The 19087-nt window shown below is 41.5% G+C and overlaps 2 protein-coding genes across 8 annotated transcripts; both read right to left on the reverse strand.

Annotated features, from left to right (window-relative positions):
• Positions 1 to 2709: 2709 nt before the first annotated feature.
• On the reverse strand, positions 2710 to 15398 carry LOC125761374 (probable ubiquitin carboxyl-terminal hydrolase FAF). 6 transcript variants are annotated; one of them, XM_049422430.1, is made up of 17 exons: positions 15244 to 15398; positions 14091 to 14312; positions 13822 to 13997; positions 8561 to 13737; positions 7625 to 8053; positions 7396 to 7532; positions 6935 to 7250; positions 6706 to 6859; positions 6495 to 6642; positions 6049 to 6423; positions 5842 to 5965; positions 5658 to 5764; positions 5230 to 5581; positions 4891 to 5153; positions 4583 to 4812; positions 4135 to 4484; positions 2710 to 4056 (listed from the first exon to the last, which is right to left on the reverse strand). In XM_049422430.1, the coding sequence occupies exons 2-17, from the start codon at positions 14213 to 14215 to the stop codon at positions 3484 to 3486; spliced, it is 9036 nt and encodes a 3011-aa protein (XP_049278387.1). In that variant the 5' UTR covers positions 14216 to 14312; positions 15244 to 15398; the 3' UTR covers positions 2710 to 3483. The 6 variants fall into 6 exon arrangements, with proteins under 6 accessions (XP_049278387.1, XP_049278388.1, XP_049278390.1 ...); XM_049422431.1 differs by having other exon boundaries at positions 15276 to 15390; XM_049422433.1 differs by lacking the exon at positions 15244 to 15398 and adding an exon at positions 14956 to 15237.
• Positions 15399 to 16601: 1203 nt separating this feature from the next.
• Positions 16602 to 18540, reverse strand: LOC125761385 (uncharacterized). 2 transcript variants are annotated; one of them, XM_049422467.1, is made up of 7 exons: positions 18436 to 18540; positions 18266 to 18369; positions 17952 to 18195; positions 17825 to 17892; positions 17363 to 17728; positions 17212 to 17295; positions 16602 to 17142 (listed from the first exon to the last, which is right to left on the reverse strand). In XM_049422467.1, exons 2-7 carry the CDS (start codon positions 18290 to 18292, stop codon positions 16744 to 16746), a joined length of 1188 nt encoding a protein of 395 aa, XP_049278424.1. In that variant the 5' UTR covers positions 18293 to 18369; positions 18436 to 18540; the 3' UTR covers positions 16602 to 16743. The 2 variants fall into 2 exon arrangements, with proteins under 2 accessions (XP_049278424.1, XP_049278423.1); XM_049422466.1 differs by having other exon boundaries at positions 16602 to 17145.
• Positions 18541 to 19087: the final 547 nt, after the last annotated feature.

Consider the following 19087-nt stretch of genomic DNA (forward strand, 5'->3'; position numbering starts at 1 on the left):
CATTGGAAGGGTTGGTGTACTTCGGTGACATGTTTATCTCTTAACAGCTCATCTCCTCCAGTGATTCTCAGTGGCATTACGGGCGAGGCAAAGTCAGTCTAAAAGTTGGTGTACTTTTTCACAGTATATTGACATCACTTGTCAGCTTCGGGAAGACACTTTTTCACCATCGACCATCTGACACTTTTTGGCGATCTCAAATCGCCGAAGGTTCTAATAGAAAAAACCATTTTCCGCTGATGGCAAACAAGAGGACATAAAGTACAGCGCTAATTCGTTCTCCCGTCCTAGCCATCGAAAACCCTGAAGTATGCGCTATCGTCCCAAAACTCCCCTCCATCATGTTGTTTTCCTACTAATCAACTACGAATAACCGCGACTGATACTACTTTCTTCGGAACTCCCGCTCAGACCTATCAGGGGAATTATAAGGTTACGGTGTTCTCGATCTTCATCTTTAGTCTCTGCAGCACTTAATGGTAACATATGCCGTTGTATGTACGAAGCTGGCTTCTGTTAGGCCCCTTGACCTTTCTTCAAAAATAATTAGATTTTTAGGTTTAAAGCCTTCTTTTTAATAGGTGGTGTAGGTGTAGGATTAGGTGTAAAGCCTTCTTTTTTAATAAAGTTTCAAATGACTTAACGGTGGAAGCGATAGAAGAGAAGCGTGTGCTGGGTAAGTGGACAAGTCACACTGGATAACAAACGCAGTAATAATCGGTGAACTAAACGACACACGCGTACTGGGGCAACTTGTCTAGATACTGAAGATTTATTTCACCGATAGCACTACCAGAAATAGTGAGGTTCGCGGATCACATCGTGTATCACGTGTTGGGTCTCTCAACTAAGCAATGGTTAAAGCGACTGAACTGGCGAACTTGGCAATGATTCAGTAATGTGTGGACAACAATGAGACTGACCACGGGCAACGTGCATTATAGTAAATCCATAAAACGTATCCTTCAATGGGCTGAAATGCGTACGGAAGACAACGTTACGTCGGAAAAGTCTACTAGCCAAAGCAGGAAGCAGTACGTAAAGTTTGATCGGGGAAAACGAATGAAGGACGAACGTCAAGCAGGCCCAATCAATCCAAACTTAAAACAACACTGTAATGTCCTAATAGCAACCCAGTAACGCAAGATCGCAGGAATAATAAGCACCATTACGTAAATGTGGAGATCTTGGGCTCCCGAACATATATCTTTTGAAATTACTGCCATCGGACAAAACCGTATCAGTGGAACTAGATACACCTGTACGGTTGCTAGATGCTTGCAGAAATATATAGGCTAAAGGTTGCACATGAAAACTGAAGAGATCATCTACACATACGGAATGCTCTCCGCGATGGAATGAAGTTCAAGCGGCTCTATTATGTCCGATCAGGTAGACGAGGTGACGCATCGGATACCAACGATGTTGTAACTAACGATCAGTTCCAGCAAGCAGGTTACTCTTGTTAATGCGTGTTTATGGTGGTCTAGTAAGAATAACCTCGTCGTTAAAACGTCTAGATCTTTGACACACAGCTCTTCAAGGATTTGGTAGTTGATCGCAATGATCAGAATCAATCACTTGATCAGAAGAGAACGCGTTTGTACCATTGAAGGTACAGATAATCAATAGGCATCGAGTGTGCCTAAAAGAATACACTATGCTAAGTCAGTATTTTATCCCTCGAAGATAACTCGAAGATAACTTACGCTAATGCAGTTGTGGCGGTTTTTGAAAAGTTACTATATGTACATTTATCAATATGAAATCTAATTACATTTACCGTTGTCGTCCAGGTTGACTAAAAGACTCAAATTTTCTCGTTCTCTAGGAACTGAGAATGGTGGTGTAGGTAGTATTGGGAGCTGATCTTTCACTCGATAAACCCTGTGTCAAATCTCATTCGGACCGTTCAATCGTAGCAAGGACTGCTCATCCGATTTTGTTTTAAAATTAAAGCTAGTTTGCCAGAAATGGCAGACATAACGTGGTAGGTTGCTACACCAAAAACATTATTCAGGGTATTGTGTTTTACTCGTGTTGCCACTGGAAGTGTTTGTACATATTGCCAAAATAATAAAAAAAAAACTATCCCAAATTATTCATTCAAATTAAAACAACAAAGCTGTTTGATTACATGTAGTCCCCGAGATAAACGGAACCTCTTATACCCGGATTATAAAATTGATTTTAAAACTTGTTTAATAACGTCTTCTAATTCAACCAAAAAAAATTTAAATATTTTTTGTGATTTTCTCAAAAAATCTCCTGAAAAGCGAAATACATTAGGAGCAGAGAAGGAAATTGATTCTAAAACAATCTATTTGAAACTAAATTGCATCGGGATTCGGCATACGAAGAATTTCGAGATACACAAATTTTTGGTTATCTACGCGGTCCCGTATCATAATGTATCTCGGGGATTACCTGTATAACACTGCGATGCAGGATGTTATAACTATAACTGTTCTATGGAATTATAGGATGCAATGGTATAAAATCTGGCCAACCTATGAACATTTCCAGGGAAACCTACAGTGCGATACTTATTTTGCCACTTGGACAAAATTTTTGGTAACAACCTTTCATCGCAAAACAACTTAACGCACCTTACTAACGGATAAATTATTTTCATTTTTATTCTTACTACATGTTTGTTGCACACATTTTCTCAATAAAAGAAAAAACATATATACAAAATTGATAGAATTATCCTTGTATAGTCCAATAATTTAAACATATTTATATTTGTTCACAATTTATTGTAGCATGCATTATGTGTTTCCATGTCGGGGCAATTCTGCTGGGTACGTAATAGATCATTACTTTGCTTTTCACAGACCTTTCCATAGTTTATTTTTTTTCTAATGTGTGTGTATGTGTTGTATGTGCTCTGCTTCTTATATCCTCTCCATTGCCATTCATTATGACTAGTAACGGCAGTAAGCAAACTTACGTCAAACACTTCCCAGTTCCACCTAGTAACATTTCGTCGGGTTATCGTGGTTTGAATGTTTCTCCCATTTTTGAATCACTTGTCTACGTCAATGGCATTAAAGGAAATGTGTTTTCATCAATTGTATAGGCTAAAGTGTTTATTTGTTATTTGTGTGAGGCGTTTCGTGTTTGCATGCGGTGTTCTTCTTCATTCTTAGTTCTGTTGCTTGCTGTTTTAACTGTTTTTTCGTGGTTTTTCCTTCCGGCTTTACTATTATTAATAACGGATACAAATGATTTCTTCACACCTGGCGCTCCAACACTATGTTCTTCGTTTTTAAACTAGTTCAAGCACAAAATGACCAGAACTACTAGCTACATAAGTCGATTTCTTTTAGCGAATCATAGTTTTGCTTATATTCCACCCTTGAGGCCACCACTTCTACAATCGTATGCTGCCTGTCTATCATATTTCACATCGCAGAACCGCTACCGATTCTCTCGCATTATGGGTTATATGCTTCAGATGTGTCATTTCTCTCTTTGCTAACTGGTGCAAGATTGCCCGTCACCGGAACGGCCAGGACGATCCTTTTTGGTCACAGTGCTCTGCGAGGTTGGCTGCGTTGTCGTGGCTGAGAGCGCCGATTGTGGCGATGGAGATGCTGTTGCCGTTGGTGTCGTCGTAAGCGTTGACTGTGGCTGACTTGCACTATTTCCCGGTGTCGCCGGTTTCACTGTTTTAGTTTGTTGCTCCGAAAAGTTATCGGAATTAATATCAATAGTAGATATTACCCCCGCTAGTTCCTTCACACTTGGCGACATGTTTGCTCTGCCTTGATCGCCCGAATCACCAACTGTTTCAACTTTTGGTCCATTATGACCATCACCGTATCCCAGTACCTCGGATCCAGAAGTCGTTGATATTGGCTGTGCATGCACGACACTAGTAGTACCGGCACTTAAACCCATAACGGACACTACAGGCGAAACTTGTTGAGTCTTTTCGACTTCGTTCACAATTCCCTGTATCGTTCCGGTTGCAGCATCGTCTCCTGCTCGAATTACACCGTCTTCTTGACAGATTACTTGATGCTCCATTGTTTCGGCGTCTTGAATCTGCAAAATAAACAACGCAACAGATATGAAACGAACAATACTAACGAAAGTATACCCAATTCCGAAAAAAACACTCACCTCTTCCGGGCACAAATCAAAAGCCATTTGCAAAATATCTCGAACGGATTGCGACTTTTCCAACAAAAATCCGTTCGTATTATCGTTACTTTGCGCAGGCGGTGACCACGAATTGTAGTTGTACTGACTGTTACCAGTGGTACGATGCTTCTCCAACTCCTCTTGCAGCCATTCGATCGCTAATGTCCACTGTTTTGCGAGTGATGCATCCGTATGCAGTTTGTTAAGTGCCACTGGGCTCTTGGAGAACAAATGCACCATACACTTTATGCATTGGTAGGCACGTTTCTGGTAATTTAGTTTGCTGCGTCTGATAATCTCTAGCAAACCATCCCTATCGTGACCAACACCTAGAAACAAGAGAATAAACAATAACAAATCATAGATATTTTCATAACTCCGCCTCTCATCATACATCATTGAATCAATCATCATTTCTTAAACATACCCAACAGTGCATTCATTATGCGATGGCCCTGCCACGAATCTTCGATAAGCAAGATGTGCAGAAGCAAATCTGTATAGTGCTTCATGTCGTGCCAATACACATAATCACACTGGAACAGGAGCTCCATTAGAATTATGCCTGAGAAATGCGGATTCTCCCAGCAGCAGTACTGTAGCAGTTTAAAACCCTCCTCTCCAACGTGCACATCCTCCAGCAAACGTTTAATGTACCTATACACCATAACCAAATAAAAAATACGCTATGTTTATACGAGAAGAAGTGAAAAATAAGAATTTCATTCTACATACCCAGTTCTGTTGTAAAGATAATCTATACACTCTTCAGACATGGGAATTAATGCGTTTTTCCTCGTTATATGGTCGTTTATGTATTTGTTTGGCAGCACAGCTGTTCCGGTAATAGCGCTTCGGCATCGAGTCGATACATCCATCGAACGAACCAAATGCGATACAACATGGTGCAGTTTACTCAGATCCGGATACTGATATTTTATCGTCGGTCCCGTTCCATCATCCATTGCAACTCGCATGAAGAGCACTGGTACGTTTAGCTGAGTGAAAGAAAGAATTAAAATTAAACGTTTAAAAGTTCGTTACTACTACACCACACTTTGTTAAAGCACCTACCTTAATTAGCTGACATTCCTCCCTATATCCCAAACCAGCGTACATAGAAAACAGACTGAAATAGTGGGGCAGATGTTTACCATGTTCCGGAACATCCGATTTTAACAAACCCAGCACCGCAATTAACACTTGCTCGCACAGATTACTGCCCTCAAAGCAAGCAACCGGTTCGTCCTCAGCCGAATAATGGCAAAAGGAAACAATAAGCTTCGCAAAGCACGAACGAATCTCTGGCAAAGGAGCCGCCAGCAAATATTCACATAATCGACCAGGTGAATCCAGTAGTACATTTTCGGCAAACCATTTCCGGATGAAAACGAATCCTTCTAGCTGCACGCGGAATATTTCATACCTTTAAAAAAATTAAAAACAAATCCGTTGCATGATGTAATAAAGTCTCATTTACATTCAAAAGTTAAATTACTTACCAATCCATTACTTGTCCTCTGATCGTCTTCTTCGTTTTAAAGCCCGTGTGGAATAAAAACTTTGATGCCAACCGAACTTTCAGCAAACAAACATCCTCTAATCCTTTCTGCATGATGATAGTCAAATATATTTAGTTAATTTTACTCCAAACATAGAACTCATGCACATCGCTTATTTACTCACCAGAAGTAACCAGACTGGTACTTTATTCTTTGGTTTAATCGGAAATTCTGTCAGTTTCTTCATAAATGTGAAAAACTCTGTCGAAAACAACATCCTAGAGTGCAAATATCGAATATTTTGGATTCTAAAATTGTAAAAAAAAAACAAAAGTATGATAAATCACGTGTGTTAACAAAGCACTACAAAACACTTATGCACTGTACAAACCGTATGCAACGTTCCACGTTCGATTCCATATTGAAATAATAATGTTCACTCTGCGCTAACGATAGACTTTCGACTATAGACTTGCTTTGGGCTCTGATATGTGACGTTTGCGGACCAGAGCTTAGTCGCCACCAGAACGCATTCTTAGGTGGTTTCGCATAGTAAACATCGTTGCGCGTGTAGAAAAGCATGTATGCATTCCACCATCGTTTCTGCCTACGGTACTGCATGCGTTTCAGATTGTTGTCATATACCTCACCCATATAGTCACCGCCAAAGCATTGGGTTTTCATCTCTTCATCATCATCCATCTTGCATTCCGTTACTTCGCCGTCATCGAATTTGTACCACTTCTTTTGACCATTGGCGTAATTCCTGTGAAAATTAAGCCATACATTATTGTCCCTTCATTCTAATGGTTCATTAGCAATGCGCAGGAAACGAACTTGTGCAGAATGTAGCTATAATAATGGCCACCGGAAGCCTGACCGCTGTGTACTACTATTCCGGTCAGTTGGTAGCGGGTAGATCCTTGCTCCTCTTGCTTTGGCTCGACATTAATAACCTCGCCTTCTATTTTCGCCAAACCGGAAACTAAAATTCAAAGTAACATATGTAGGGAAATAAAGCAAGCTGATAACCACAACCTTATATTACCCGTGTAAGGTTCCATATCCAACACGCGAGGAAATTCGAAGTAATCGTTATATTTGATGGCGCATACGCGTTCATAATCATATTCGAACCGTTTCAACTGTATTGCTAGTACGGGCGGCAGTTTGCTAACGCACAGCCGTTTCACTGTAACGACCTGCAACAATGGACAGACAAGGAAACGAAAACATTGTTAACATTCATTCATATCTCTTTTTCTTTTAATACATACCTTTTCATCACATTTATCACAGTGGTACGCATCGGCACCTTCTAGTATTTCACCACGAACATACTGCTCCAGCGAATCCGTTAGCGAGCTATGATTTCTAATATCAACACTAAGTACACTAAATGGTTCGTCCTTGCTGTACCGGTGCGGACAGTCTTGACATATTTTCTGGTCGCTAAAACATCCGCCCAGAGTGGCTGACATTAATTGTTCGCAGTTCAGGGCTTTAAGACCTTCGTCAATGCTTTCAAAAAGGGACATAAAAAACTCAACCGCATCTTGCTGTTCACGTAGATTGACAGGTTCTCCTTGCAATCTGAAAAAAAACAAAATAGTGGTAAAACAATAGTGGTATGCAAATAATAATCTACGATTATATTGATTTTAAACCATCTTAGTTAGGCTCGCGGACGCCTTATAATTCGAATTTAGTGATTTGAAACAGAAATAGGAATACTTACTTGAAATGTCTCCATAATCCCCGAGGTACATAATACTGTAAAGCGCTATGACCAAGATAGCAGAATATTACCATCACATACTTCAGTATCCCTATGTGATAGTTTTTTCCTCCGTCATCTTCCTTCTGGATGCCGAGCTGAAAAGCAAACAATGGGAAAGATATATGAAAACCTAAGACCAGTTCTTTGTAACGAAAGCCAACATCTCGTCTTTGAATCTGTCACCTACCAAAGATTGCCCGTCCGGATCTTCGTTAAAATCCTCCTTATGATCAATGACGGCCTGATGAATCCGTACGATACCGTTTCTCAGGGCCGGAACCATGTAAAGTTGCTGTAGTACTGAATTCATATAGCATGTAGCACCTGCATTTTTCAAACCACAGAACCCATGAAGGGCACGCGGTGCATCTGGTGGCAAATATTCCCATTCGCGGATAGGTTCTATATCTTCAAAAAACATATCATTCAACATCATAGAAATTGTGGTCGTCAATTCAACTGAATTGTGACTAAGCGCTACGATGAGATCCATTGCAGCGGAAATAGTTCTTGGAGTACGACACACTGGTGGAGGCAACTGAAAATGTATCTCTTTGCGATGTCGATAATAGATGTACTGGAATGAAGCATTGAAGACAAATTCTTTCACCAAGTCCTGCAAAAAAAAATGAATATTTATCGTTAGTATCTACAAACATTTCAGACGTTTTTTTCTATCTCGACACATAACAAACTACAAACCTATTGGGATGAAGATAACTTACGCGAGATAAGATTAATTAAAAATTTAGCATGATGACTGAAAAATTTACATTCAATTTTTTTTTTTCAAATATCTCAACAAAAATAGAACATAGAACAATGAATTAGTACAATGAAAAGTTCCATTAAATTAACTTATTTATACTATTTGAACCTAGGACCAAATAGAACAAATAAATAACACAAGCACGATATTTTATTTTTAAATATTTTTTAACTACGTTGGCTATTTACAAAACGCCAATGGGTACCGTGTATGAGGTACGTTTAAAAAATCTAAAAAATGTCCTTTTTCGAATTTCAGACTATATTTATCTTCATAACCAGGTTTTTGATATACAAGTAGATAGCATATTAAGCGATAATTAAAAACAATTCATCATATATATTTTGTACTCACCACCAACAATGCATTCAAACGACGCTTTTCGGCTGGTTTCATGTGAAACACAAGGGATCTCGTTAGACACAAATGCCCTTCCAAAATCTCTTCGTGCACAAGCGTTTTGCCATGTTCCACCACATTGTCACGCACCCAGTAGAGCCACTTGATCTCTGTCTGCAGCAGCTCCTCGACATCGATAGGCGTTGCTTCATTGCGTTCCTTAGACTGTAACAGCTGGGCAAACAATTGCAAATAATCCGCACACGTTTCTGTCCGATGATTCACTTTGCGCCAGATATTGTACAGTACGCATACAATCGATTGTAGCAGCTCCTCTGACACTTCACCCGATAGCATAGCTAGCAACTGTTCTCGCGCCAACGTTCTCATTTTAGCGGACGGATTTAGCAATAGCAATGACCCCAGAAAACTGTCCCATAGACCGTCCTCCTTGTTAAGCGCTTTAACCGCATCAGAGTGTAGCGTCAGGGACAGTCCCATCACTTCCAGCGCAACATGAAGCACCTCGTAATCCTGACTGCGGTCCACGATGCCTACCAACTGAAGATCATGCTCACGATGGTTATGGTGATGCTGCTGATGTGAATGCTGCTGTTGCTGTTGCTGCTGAGGGTGATGCTGCTGCTGCATTGAAGCGCCAAGACCAACTGAATTGCTGCTGCTACTGTTGCAACAGCTGCTGGAGCTACTGTCGCTTCCACTGCTGCAGTTACTGCCTATGCTGCTGGTGCTATATCTACGCTTGCTTGTGACGCTTACTTCTTCCGCCGTATTTTCGCAGGAGGCATCCTTACTTTCACCATCGACAATATCATTTGCAGTCTGATCAGTAGTTGCACCATCAGCCGAACCGTAGCGTGAGGTAAACGCACGCTCCTTTAACGTATCCCACGATACCGGTTCCCAATCCTTGGACACTCTCAACGCCACCTCCATGATTGCTTTTATAGTACGGACAGACGGAAATGTCCATTCACCACGGTATAGTGATGCAACCAGATCTTGACTATCAACCATATTCGGACGCATATCCAGCTGCAAAACGTACGATGCAAGGCGTTTCGCAAAACCATTTAGTGTGTTTTCACAACGCAACCCACCACGAAGCATATTGTGCAGCGGGGTGTATCGTCTCAGTTGGGCCTGAAATTGATCGTACTGACGCATTTGATCGTAGAAGGTGGGTGGCGGTACGAGATAGCCAACAGTTAAGAAGTAAAACTTCACCAGCCGCATAATACACCGATAACTCGCCCGTTTCGTATGTCTATCAGCAGTGGCAAGGAAATTTTCTTCCGATAGCAATCCTACGATAAAATCTGCTGCTCCACAATTGAACCATGCATACTGAAACTCCAACACGGATCCTATCGCAGTTGCATTATCTCCAATTGCTACTTCGTTTCCCATTCCACCAAAATCCTTTACGCTGCTGTTTGTAGTTCCAGGGACTGTGTTTGGATGTGGTGGTGCTGGCAAAGGATTGATACTTGCAGGAAGCAGCATTGCTTCCAGGACTTCCAGATTGTACAGGATTTGCACTGGCGATGGAGTAAGAAATAACGATTTAAAGGTTTCCAATGACTCCAATTCTGCCGCATCCATCACAGCCTTTATTTCAGCTTCGTGCTCTTTTGCCACATCACCCGTACCGGCTGCATCTAACTCGCCGCTGGAACCAAGAGTGGCTATATACGCTTCCATCGCTGCCTTCCGAACATCTTCTATTGCACCTTGGGAAGTATTGAACACTTCATACAAGTTACCCACAGTTAGACGATCCAGCGGAAGCAGATGAAGCAACGATCGTACACCATCACGCAAGCGATCGTGTTCCAGCGCGTTGGCCAACTGATAAACCTGCAGGAAGAAGTTTGTGTACTGAGGCTTTTGTGAAATCAGTACCCCTGGTAGTGTATCTTCTGATTCTGAGCCAGATTGAAGGAAATGTCGAGAATGATGCTGCTGGTAAGCCTGCGTTGATACCGCATTTTGATGTTGGCCGTGTAAATAGTTCGGATGCTGCTGCATCATCGTTTGTTGCTGATGGGGGAAATTATGACCGTGCTGTTGTTGATGGTAGGTCTGCTTAATTGGATCTACGTAATTCCGTGGCGGAGAACCGGAACTACTCTCACTCGAACTATCCGGTGAACCGGCTGCCATTAAACCAGACGAAACGGGTGTAAGCTTCGCAATGAGCGACATCTTGTCTCGTACGCCATAAAATGCCAGCGTTTGTTGCTCGTCCGGTACCATCACAAGTTCGTTCGTTCCATTATCGTACAGATCGACGCGGATTTCGTTTGCCTTTAACACTTTAATGCGCCTCAGTAGATTGCGCTTGAAAGAGTGCATCGTCTCGTTGCTGTGGCTCATCATCTCTATGTCGTCAAGCTGTCGGCCGGGGGTTTGAAATTTTATAACTAGTTCAATGTGTCTCCCACGGACGGCGTGACACAGAGGATGGGCAAACCTATCTCCGGGAAACTTCCGATCACACTCACGGATGTATTCTTGGAGCGTGCGAATCATACGACACATTTGATCAACAAGCAGCAATTTTTTACGCTCGACATCTCCATTAATTCCTCCATTACCCTCATCGTCGCCAATCCGCTCTGGGCTCAGCTCACCGGTGACCGCTGTAACAGCAGATGATGCGGAGTGAACCAACTCCTTGTCCTGCCCTTTCTTTAACTTTGGGGAAGGAAACTCACGTAACAGCATTTCCATGCTCTGGAACATGGCCCGCAGCTTTTCGCAGCATTCTTCAATGAAAGCTTCGTGATAGCCTTTCATGTCAGCCAACTGCCTGGGGCCCACAGTCATCATCTCGTTCAGTATGCTAATCGCCCGATTGGCGATCGATTCCTGGCCGGCCGTAATCACACGCCACAAATAATCCTTTCCGATTAGATCCTCACCATTGTTGTAGAGCACATACGCACTGCGATGATGATGATGTTTTGCCGAAATTATTCGCTCTTCTTTTGTGTTGACCGCGCGAAAGAATCGCTCGAAACAACGAATTCCATTCTCCGTTAACAATATCGGATCCAACTTCAGCAGATTATTTTCAAAAAAATCACGATTTATACCCGGATCGAGATCTGGATTTTCACCCATCAGTTTGCTGAACCACCGGAAGCATTCCTCACGATCACTGTCGAAGGCTGCATTCACTGCCAGTGAGTTCCATATTTGCTTTGCCTGATCCGCACACAGCCAAAGGTGCCCATCCTTGAGGAGGAACTTTAAAAAATCCAGCCGCTCCTGAATCTGTTGCGGATGTGGATATCGATTATCGAGGCGCAGCTTAGTAGGTTTAAGTGTTGGATCAGCCGCCACTAGTGTGCGCACACGATTCATATAGCATGTCAGACTGTTTGTAACTAGAATAACTAGCTTGTGATCATTTTGCAATTGATCGATAATCTTCTGCCGATTCATCGTGTGTTGTATTCGGGGCGTATGATTTGGGGTAGTATCGTACAGCGAACATATGTCCCTGATCAGTCGTAGCGCAGGCAAAACCCACTCGTCGCGCCCCTTTAGCTCCTCCACACACTTCACCAGCCAAATTCCTTTCTGTGCATCCCGTTCCTGAGAGCAGCTGTAATCCAGGATCTTAACGTGTGACTGCAATGCCTGCTCAAGCACTTCTAGCGGCGTGTCGGTGCTATGGGCTAGATTCCAGAACATATTTAATACCTTCTGCGCCATCATCCCGTTCTTATCGTCCTCTGCCAGGCGACGATTCAACTCCAACAAACGTTCGCGCTGTTTGCGGCTAGCCGATTTTTGCATGCTTGTCTGAAAGCACCGAAAGAGGTAGTCTAACTGATCGGCACTAAAATCCCAGGCGAGTTTGGCCAGCAAATCGTGTACGTTCTTCGCAATTGCTTCGTGTTTGCCTTCCTGAGCATTCCACACCGCATCCAGATCGTCGAACGTGAGCGCCTTTTCTTTTATCAAAAAACGTAAGATTTTTTCCAGTTTCTCCACGTACTGGGATTGATGCAGGGAATCCCTCAACACTATCGCCAACACTCGATTGCTTCGTATCCACATTGCCATCCTGTTTGCACTGAGAAAATCACCCTCCTCTTCCGCAATCAGACCTCGGTGAGGATATATCGAAACGTAGCTCAGCACACGATTGATTTCGTTCAGAGCATTCATTTTCCCATTGAAACTCGATATCTGCAACACGCGAAGAATGATTTTAAGACGGGCCATTTCCAACTCATTCAACAGACTTTCCTGCCCGGGCACACGCGTTAACAAGGCACGAGCGAACTTCACGATACCGGTGATAAAATCGTTTTTTCCTTCGAACACTACTTCACGCTTCAGCTCTACGTCTGAGAGACTCTCGAGCACAGTTAACACGAACCGGCAGCCGGGCAGGAGATACCGCTCAATCGTATCGACGGTAAGATACTCCGCGCACAGTCCAAACGGACGCAGCAACGCATGCAGAAGCTGCAATGAAATCTTTCCTTTGCACTTTTCTCCACCAGCACCACCACTAGCGTCACGTGCATTTTCCATTTTTTCATCACTCGCACTTACTCGTTGCTGCTGCTCGATTGCAACCGTCATGCGTTTGAGGAAATTTTCAAATCCATTGTAAACGCCAAATTGATTGATAAAGTTGAATAACCATCCGCGGGGATTTTTCGTTTCAACTGGTGGCTTCGCATAGCTTGCAACCTCGTCCTGCGTCTGCTTTGTCGATACACTTGGTGCATTAGCGCTGCTGGTAGTAGTGCTACTCTCACTACTATCGGGCAGGGACGACGAGGACGACGATGAGGAGGATGAAGTGGACGACGTAACCGGATTTGCCAGCGACGTAGCTGGTGCTGCTGGTGGCGGGGGCGGTGGGGGTGGTGTGTTCATATTTTCCGGCTGTCGTGCGATATTGTGCATGTGGAACTTGTTCTCTGGATCGAACACAATCGCCAGCAGTTCCAGCAGCGGTTGATTATCCCGCTCCATGTGTAGCGAGGCTAGCAGCAAAAACTTGCAACACGACTTAAAAATGCAAACGTGAATGTTGTTCTTCCACGACATTACGGCCTCATCGGTCAGGATGTTGATGAACGATATGGCCAACTCGTTCTGGTAAAAACGCACGCACGGCTCGCAATCGCCATCGATTCCTTTAAGAAGGTAAAAAGGCACAAAATAGTGATGCAATCATCAGCAAACCCTCTATTTATCCGTCTATTCCGTGCTTTTCTTACCTAAGGTGGAGAGCTGAATCGCTGCGTCCAGCAAACAATCCAATTCCTGCGACGGCAGCACAGGGACCACCCATCTTGAGTTTGAAATTTTCGCATTCAAGGAGGCAAGCTTATCCACGGGGAAACTGCTAAGCATTGCCGATGTGTTGTTCCCAGCGCTGGTGGTGCTGTTGTGACTGCAATTAAAATTATTTTCAAGAACAAAGAAAAAGAATTTGCACCGATTAGACTGCGCTGTCAATCGCAACAGGCACCTCGCTGACACTCACGCATTTTCCACTGTGTTATGGCCGATCTGATGTTCGTTCACCGTCACTACCATCCCATTGTCCCGCTGTTCCATCGCTTTCCCATTGGTACGTTCCATGGACTGGCTGACGGTATCGTATGTCATAGCAACAACGAGACACGTCCCCGCCTCCTGCTTGTAGTAAATGTATCGTTTTTTTATCGAAACGACTCACTTGTGTGTTGCAGCTTTAAACCTTAATCTACGATAGAAAAGAAGATCACACCGTCATAATTACTACCACATATGCAATTTTTCCTCAGAATTTCGACGACTTCGTTGACAAATCAAAATGAACAAAAATTACATAGAACCGTACAACCACGCAATTTAGCACACGATGGCCAGAGCCGTCCATACAGCAACGAATTTCGACTTTAAAGATAATCATTTAGCCATGGAAAATATTAAACTTTTGGCCACTTAATATTGTTGCCCTTTCATATTGAAACTGTGCGCAATAAATCGGCTCATCGTCCCGTACGAACACTATCTTCTTGCGAGCCACTCGTATACATTTATCACTGCACTGTTGCGATTTGCCACTTGCCAGGACAACTGTATTTTGCATTCTGCCACAATTGTCCCCAACCACCAAGCGACGAAACACAAAGCATCGGACCGAAATTTGGTCTGTGCACGAATTGGTAGGTAATAAGTAATACGCTAGGAAAATCGATAAGACCTCATAAGCTCTTTCGACAACAAAAAATATCTGACACCACCTTCAACACGCCTTAATCGTCATGCGAGTCCGCACTCGAATCGAAAGCACCGATCGGTTCGGAACTGCTTTTATCAACATGGAAAGTTGCAATTATGCTAACGATGCACTATTATCGTACATTCTCAGTTGCCCCGGTAGTTGGATGCGTTTTGATTGAACAGTATTCGCAATTCGTTCTTCTTCCGTAACTTATGTCTGCACAATTTCTCTCTTTCTGTCCTTCGTGCTCTTTACTCTATTTGCAACACCGAAAACCAATACCGGCCAAAATGGCCGACAGAAAATTAATATTTTTCTCTTTTTCACTGTCCCTGGAACAAGGTAGAAACACAACAGCTCGCAAATGTGCAACCGATGACGACAAGCTTCTTGGTTTATTAATACCAGCAACCATCTAACAACGCACCGAGAAAACTCATCTGGAAAAATCCTCCTTACTCTTCTTCCACAGAGCTTCCAAAAAGTAGATTTTTCCTTCGCAAATTCACAAAAACTACACAAGAAAAATGACAACAACTGACTTCCAGGGCTGTAGCCCAAACGTCATTCACCGATGACAATAGACACCCAAGTAACAAACAATCTCTCTACGGCGCCTGGTCACGTAGACGCTGGTCTATCAAATAATAGATGTCAAATTCTGTCAAAATGTCTACAAATGGGATAGAATTTCAATTTCTAACTACCTATTGAAATCAATTTTACCGATATTTACGCCACTATTCGATTTGCATTGCAAATCGGCAGATACCAGATAGGCTATGATCAGACAGCGAGAGGATTTGACGTCTCTAGTGGCGGCAAACAATTCTCCAAACTTGTTTATCGCATGCAATACTAGCTGGGGGACCATTTTTCATTTAAAGAAAATTTTACGCTGTATCAATTTTTCTCAGACAACGCTACGTAGTCTGTGATGGTCTGTAAATTGACTATTTCTATTCTTCATTCATCCTTATAAATTTATCATCTTCTTATTGTAACTGAATCATGAAACCAATTAGCTTATTGTATGTAACTCAAATTGTATTTTCCGGTTATCAATTTATTCGCCGAATGGATTGCAGTGCAGTGAATTGCAGCCCGATATGAGTACTGCATGCGTGGGAAAATGCAACATTAGGAGTAAGGAGATATTACTGCATTGCGTTTTACTTTTTTATTTAATGTTCATCCGCCATTCGATCTATAAGCAGCGCCATTTCACGTGATTTTCACAAACCGGTAATTAGTTAACTACTTTCCGATGTAAATGTATCATGATTATATCTTTGCAGCCGGTTGGTATGAGAATTTTAACCGCAGAGAGCCATCTACTATCGTATCAGTACTCTTATCGCTGCCTTGGGATATGTCTCGATTTTACACTTAAACAATGAAAAGTTGTAATATGCTAAGAAGCACGGTCTGGTCGTTTTAAAAAGAATAAAAAATGAATAACATTTATACAAGCTTCATGCTGAACATTTTTCTTATGTTTTGTTATTAATTGGTGAGACAATTGCCTTGAAACACCCCCATATTCTACCTGTGTATAAAATCCACCTACTTGACGAAGTGTTGCCTCCAAAATCAGAGGTGCATCTTTTGCACGGGAAAATGTGCTGATGGGGCCAAGAGCGGATAACATGAAACCAACAGCTTCCGCGATGTTTTTTCAGTACCACTAGTGTGCACTAGATGGCGTTGTTTGCATCCTCAAAACAATATTCGTTCGCTGACTATTTTGTTCGCCTATTTTAGGCGAATGAATGCACGTTCAAAGGCTCTATAAAAATAACAACAATCTATTTTTTGTATGGAAAATCCAATTGATACATCAAGCGATCGTACAAAGCTTTTGAGCACCTAATCATTGAAAGATACTTTTTAAACTAGTTGCATTGTGTACCTTACTCTTATGCGATCATTTGCCATGACCCCTGGTGTTGCGATGCATATTTCCTTCGTTTTTCAACATCGATGTGATTTCATTAATCAATCTTATGCTAGTTATCTCATCCATCTCATTCAGTTCACGGACCATAAAATCTCCGAATCCACTATAACGACGCTTCGACTGATTTGCAAAATTCTCGATAACATTTTGCATCTTTTTTATCGAACTAGCCATTAACTGGAAGGCTTCAGGATTACTGTCGTGATTGGTGATCCCTGTCCGGTTACGCAACGGATCACATTGATCGGCTACTTCATCAGTAGATAAGCTCTGGATTGTTGTAATTTTAGTTTTCGTCACAGTTGTACCATCGATCAACGTTTCTTTTGTGTCGTATTCTTCTTCTTGTACCATTGTATCATCATTCTGCTACAAATAAAAAAAGGTTGTGTGAAGTTGTTTGTATGTGTTTTATGTCACTAGTTCTAGTTTTACCTGCGATACTTTTAAAAATTTTGCCAATTTCCGTTCAGAGTGTTTTAATTTCTGTTCTAAGGACGAAAGTTTTAGTTGTTGCAGCTAAACAAAAAACAAAAAATTTATGTTTACTTATCCGTAAGCTCGAGCTCTTAAAATCGTTTACTACCTGCATTTCCGCTCTTTGCTGCTGTATCTCTTTCTCAAGTTTTTCATTCAACTCATACAGCAGTGCGGATTTCCGCTTTTCATTCATATAAAGTTGTTGAAAAGAGACTTCAGAATCCGTTAAGCTATCATCTGCGTTATTATGTTCGTGATACAGTGTAGCAGTAGTGTCCTCCTCCAGTTTCCCATTGATGATATCATAAGACACGGTGCATTCGCTCGTTGCTTCGGATAAATTATTCTCCATTGTCGCTTCATAATTCTCTTCTATCTCTTCTACGTCATCTTCCAGGTGCACTATCTCTTTCAGATCACATTCATCAGAAGCAATACTTCGTTCTTCACCCAAAATTATATATTTTGTGTGCTGTTGATAAATTTTCATAGCATGTTATTATGAACAACAAAACATGTCAATGAAGAATGTTATATTGCATTAAAAAGTATAACAAACGCTACGTACCTTTCCTCTCCTATTACGAACATTTTTAGAATTTCCCAAAAACTCCATTGGACAATATGCGAACCAATCTAAAACGAACCTCGTACAAGTTTTACTGTAATATATGAGTGTTGAACGCTTCACCCACCTTTACTCTGGGTTTTCTTTCTCAGTTCCAAGTCGTCTTTCAGTTTGAAGTAATGGCACGTTAAGCTTCGCCATTTGCGCCTCAGTTCAGTAACACTGTATCCTACTTTTCGAGCTATTGCACACCAAGCATCCTGTCTTGCATGTGCATTCCTGTTATTTGCATCTGCCTGGTCCCACAGACAGGGATGTAATTTTATTTGATTTATAAAAAGCAGAATTGTTTTTTGCTCTCGTATGCTCGGCTACAAGTAAAAAGAGATAATTATTGCTTCAGTAGCCATTTCATTTAATTGTATCTAATCGAATGCTCACATTTCTCGGCATTCGCAAAGACTCCATTTCACTCCAGCCGTAGGTGATGGAAGCTGGTGGAATTGTGCTAAATGTTTGTTTGTTTACTGTTCACGCTGAATGGGCTAATAACAGGTCGTTTTATTTAATTAATATCAGCTGGTTCTTTTCCAGTGGTTTATACTAGGTACCTTTTTATTGCACAGTTTGTTTTCAGTAGGTTTTGTGAAGTTTGTTTTGGTTTGAGGTATCTGTAAGCTGTCAATTTTATTTTCAAAGGTACCCTACCTTGTTTATACTATGGTATCTAATACTGTTGAACATTGATTATTCAAAAGTTTGCAACCCCTGCAATCGTTTTTTATCAATATCGACATATTGGCGGGCAATAATTGTATTATATTTTACTACTTAACTCTTCTGCCTCCAAGTCACAGTTTTTAAATGATTTAACTTTAACGAATAGCAAATATATAATTTATATGTTTATGCTTATAAAAATGTTTATAAAATCTATAAATTATGGAGTTTTCTCGAATAAATAGGTATTCTTGAATACGCCAGGCTAATGATAACAGGTTGCTGGGACACCAGGAAATTACCTCATTGCAGGAATCCTCCATGTACGATGCCATCCGCTCTCGGACATGTGAAACATTTCTCAAGTGGCGTCCTCGCTGTACTAATTTATGTAATTAGCAATGTAGTTTAACAACACATGAATAATTTACAGCTTATATAAAACTTCCGCTAAAAGAAAATAAAATAAATGTTGATGAACGATTAGTAAAAATGCAATACAATAAGAGGCATTAATATAAAAAATATTATTGCGTTGATTTG

This window comes from Anopheles funestus, chromosome 2RL, assembly GCF_943734845.2.
Source record: "Anopheles funestus chromosome 2RL, idAnoFuneDA-416_04, whole genome shotgun sequence".
Lineage (NCBI taxonomy): Eukaryota > Metazoa > Arthropoda > Insecta > Diptera > Culicidae > Anopheles > Anopheles funestus.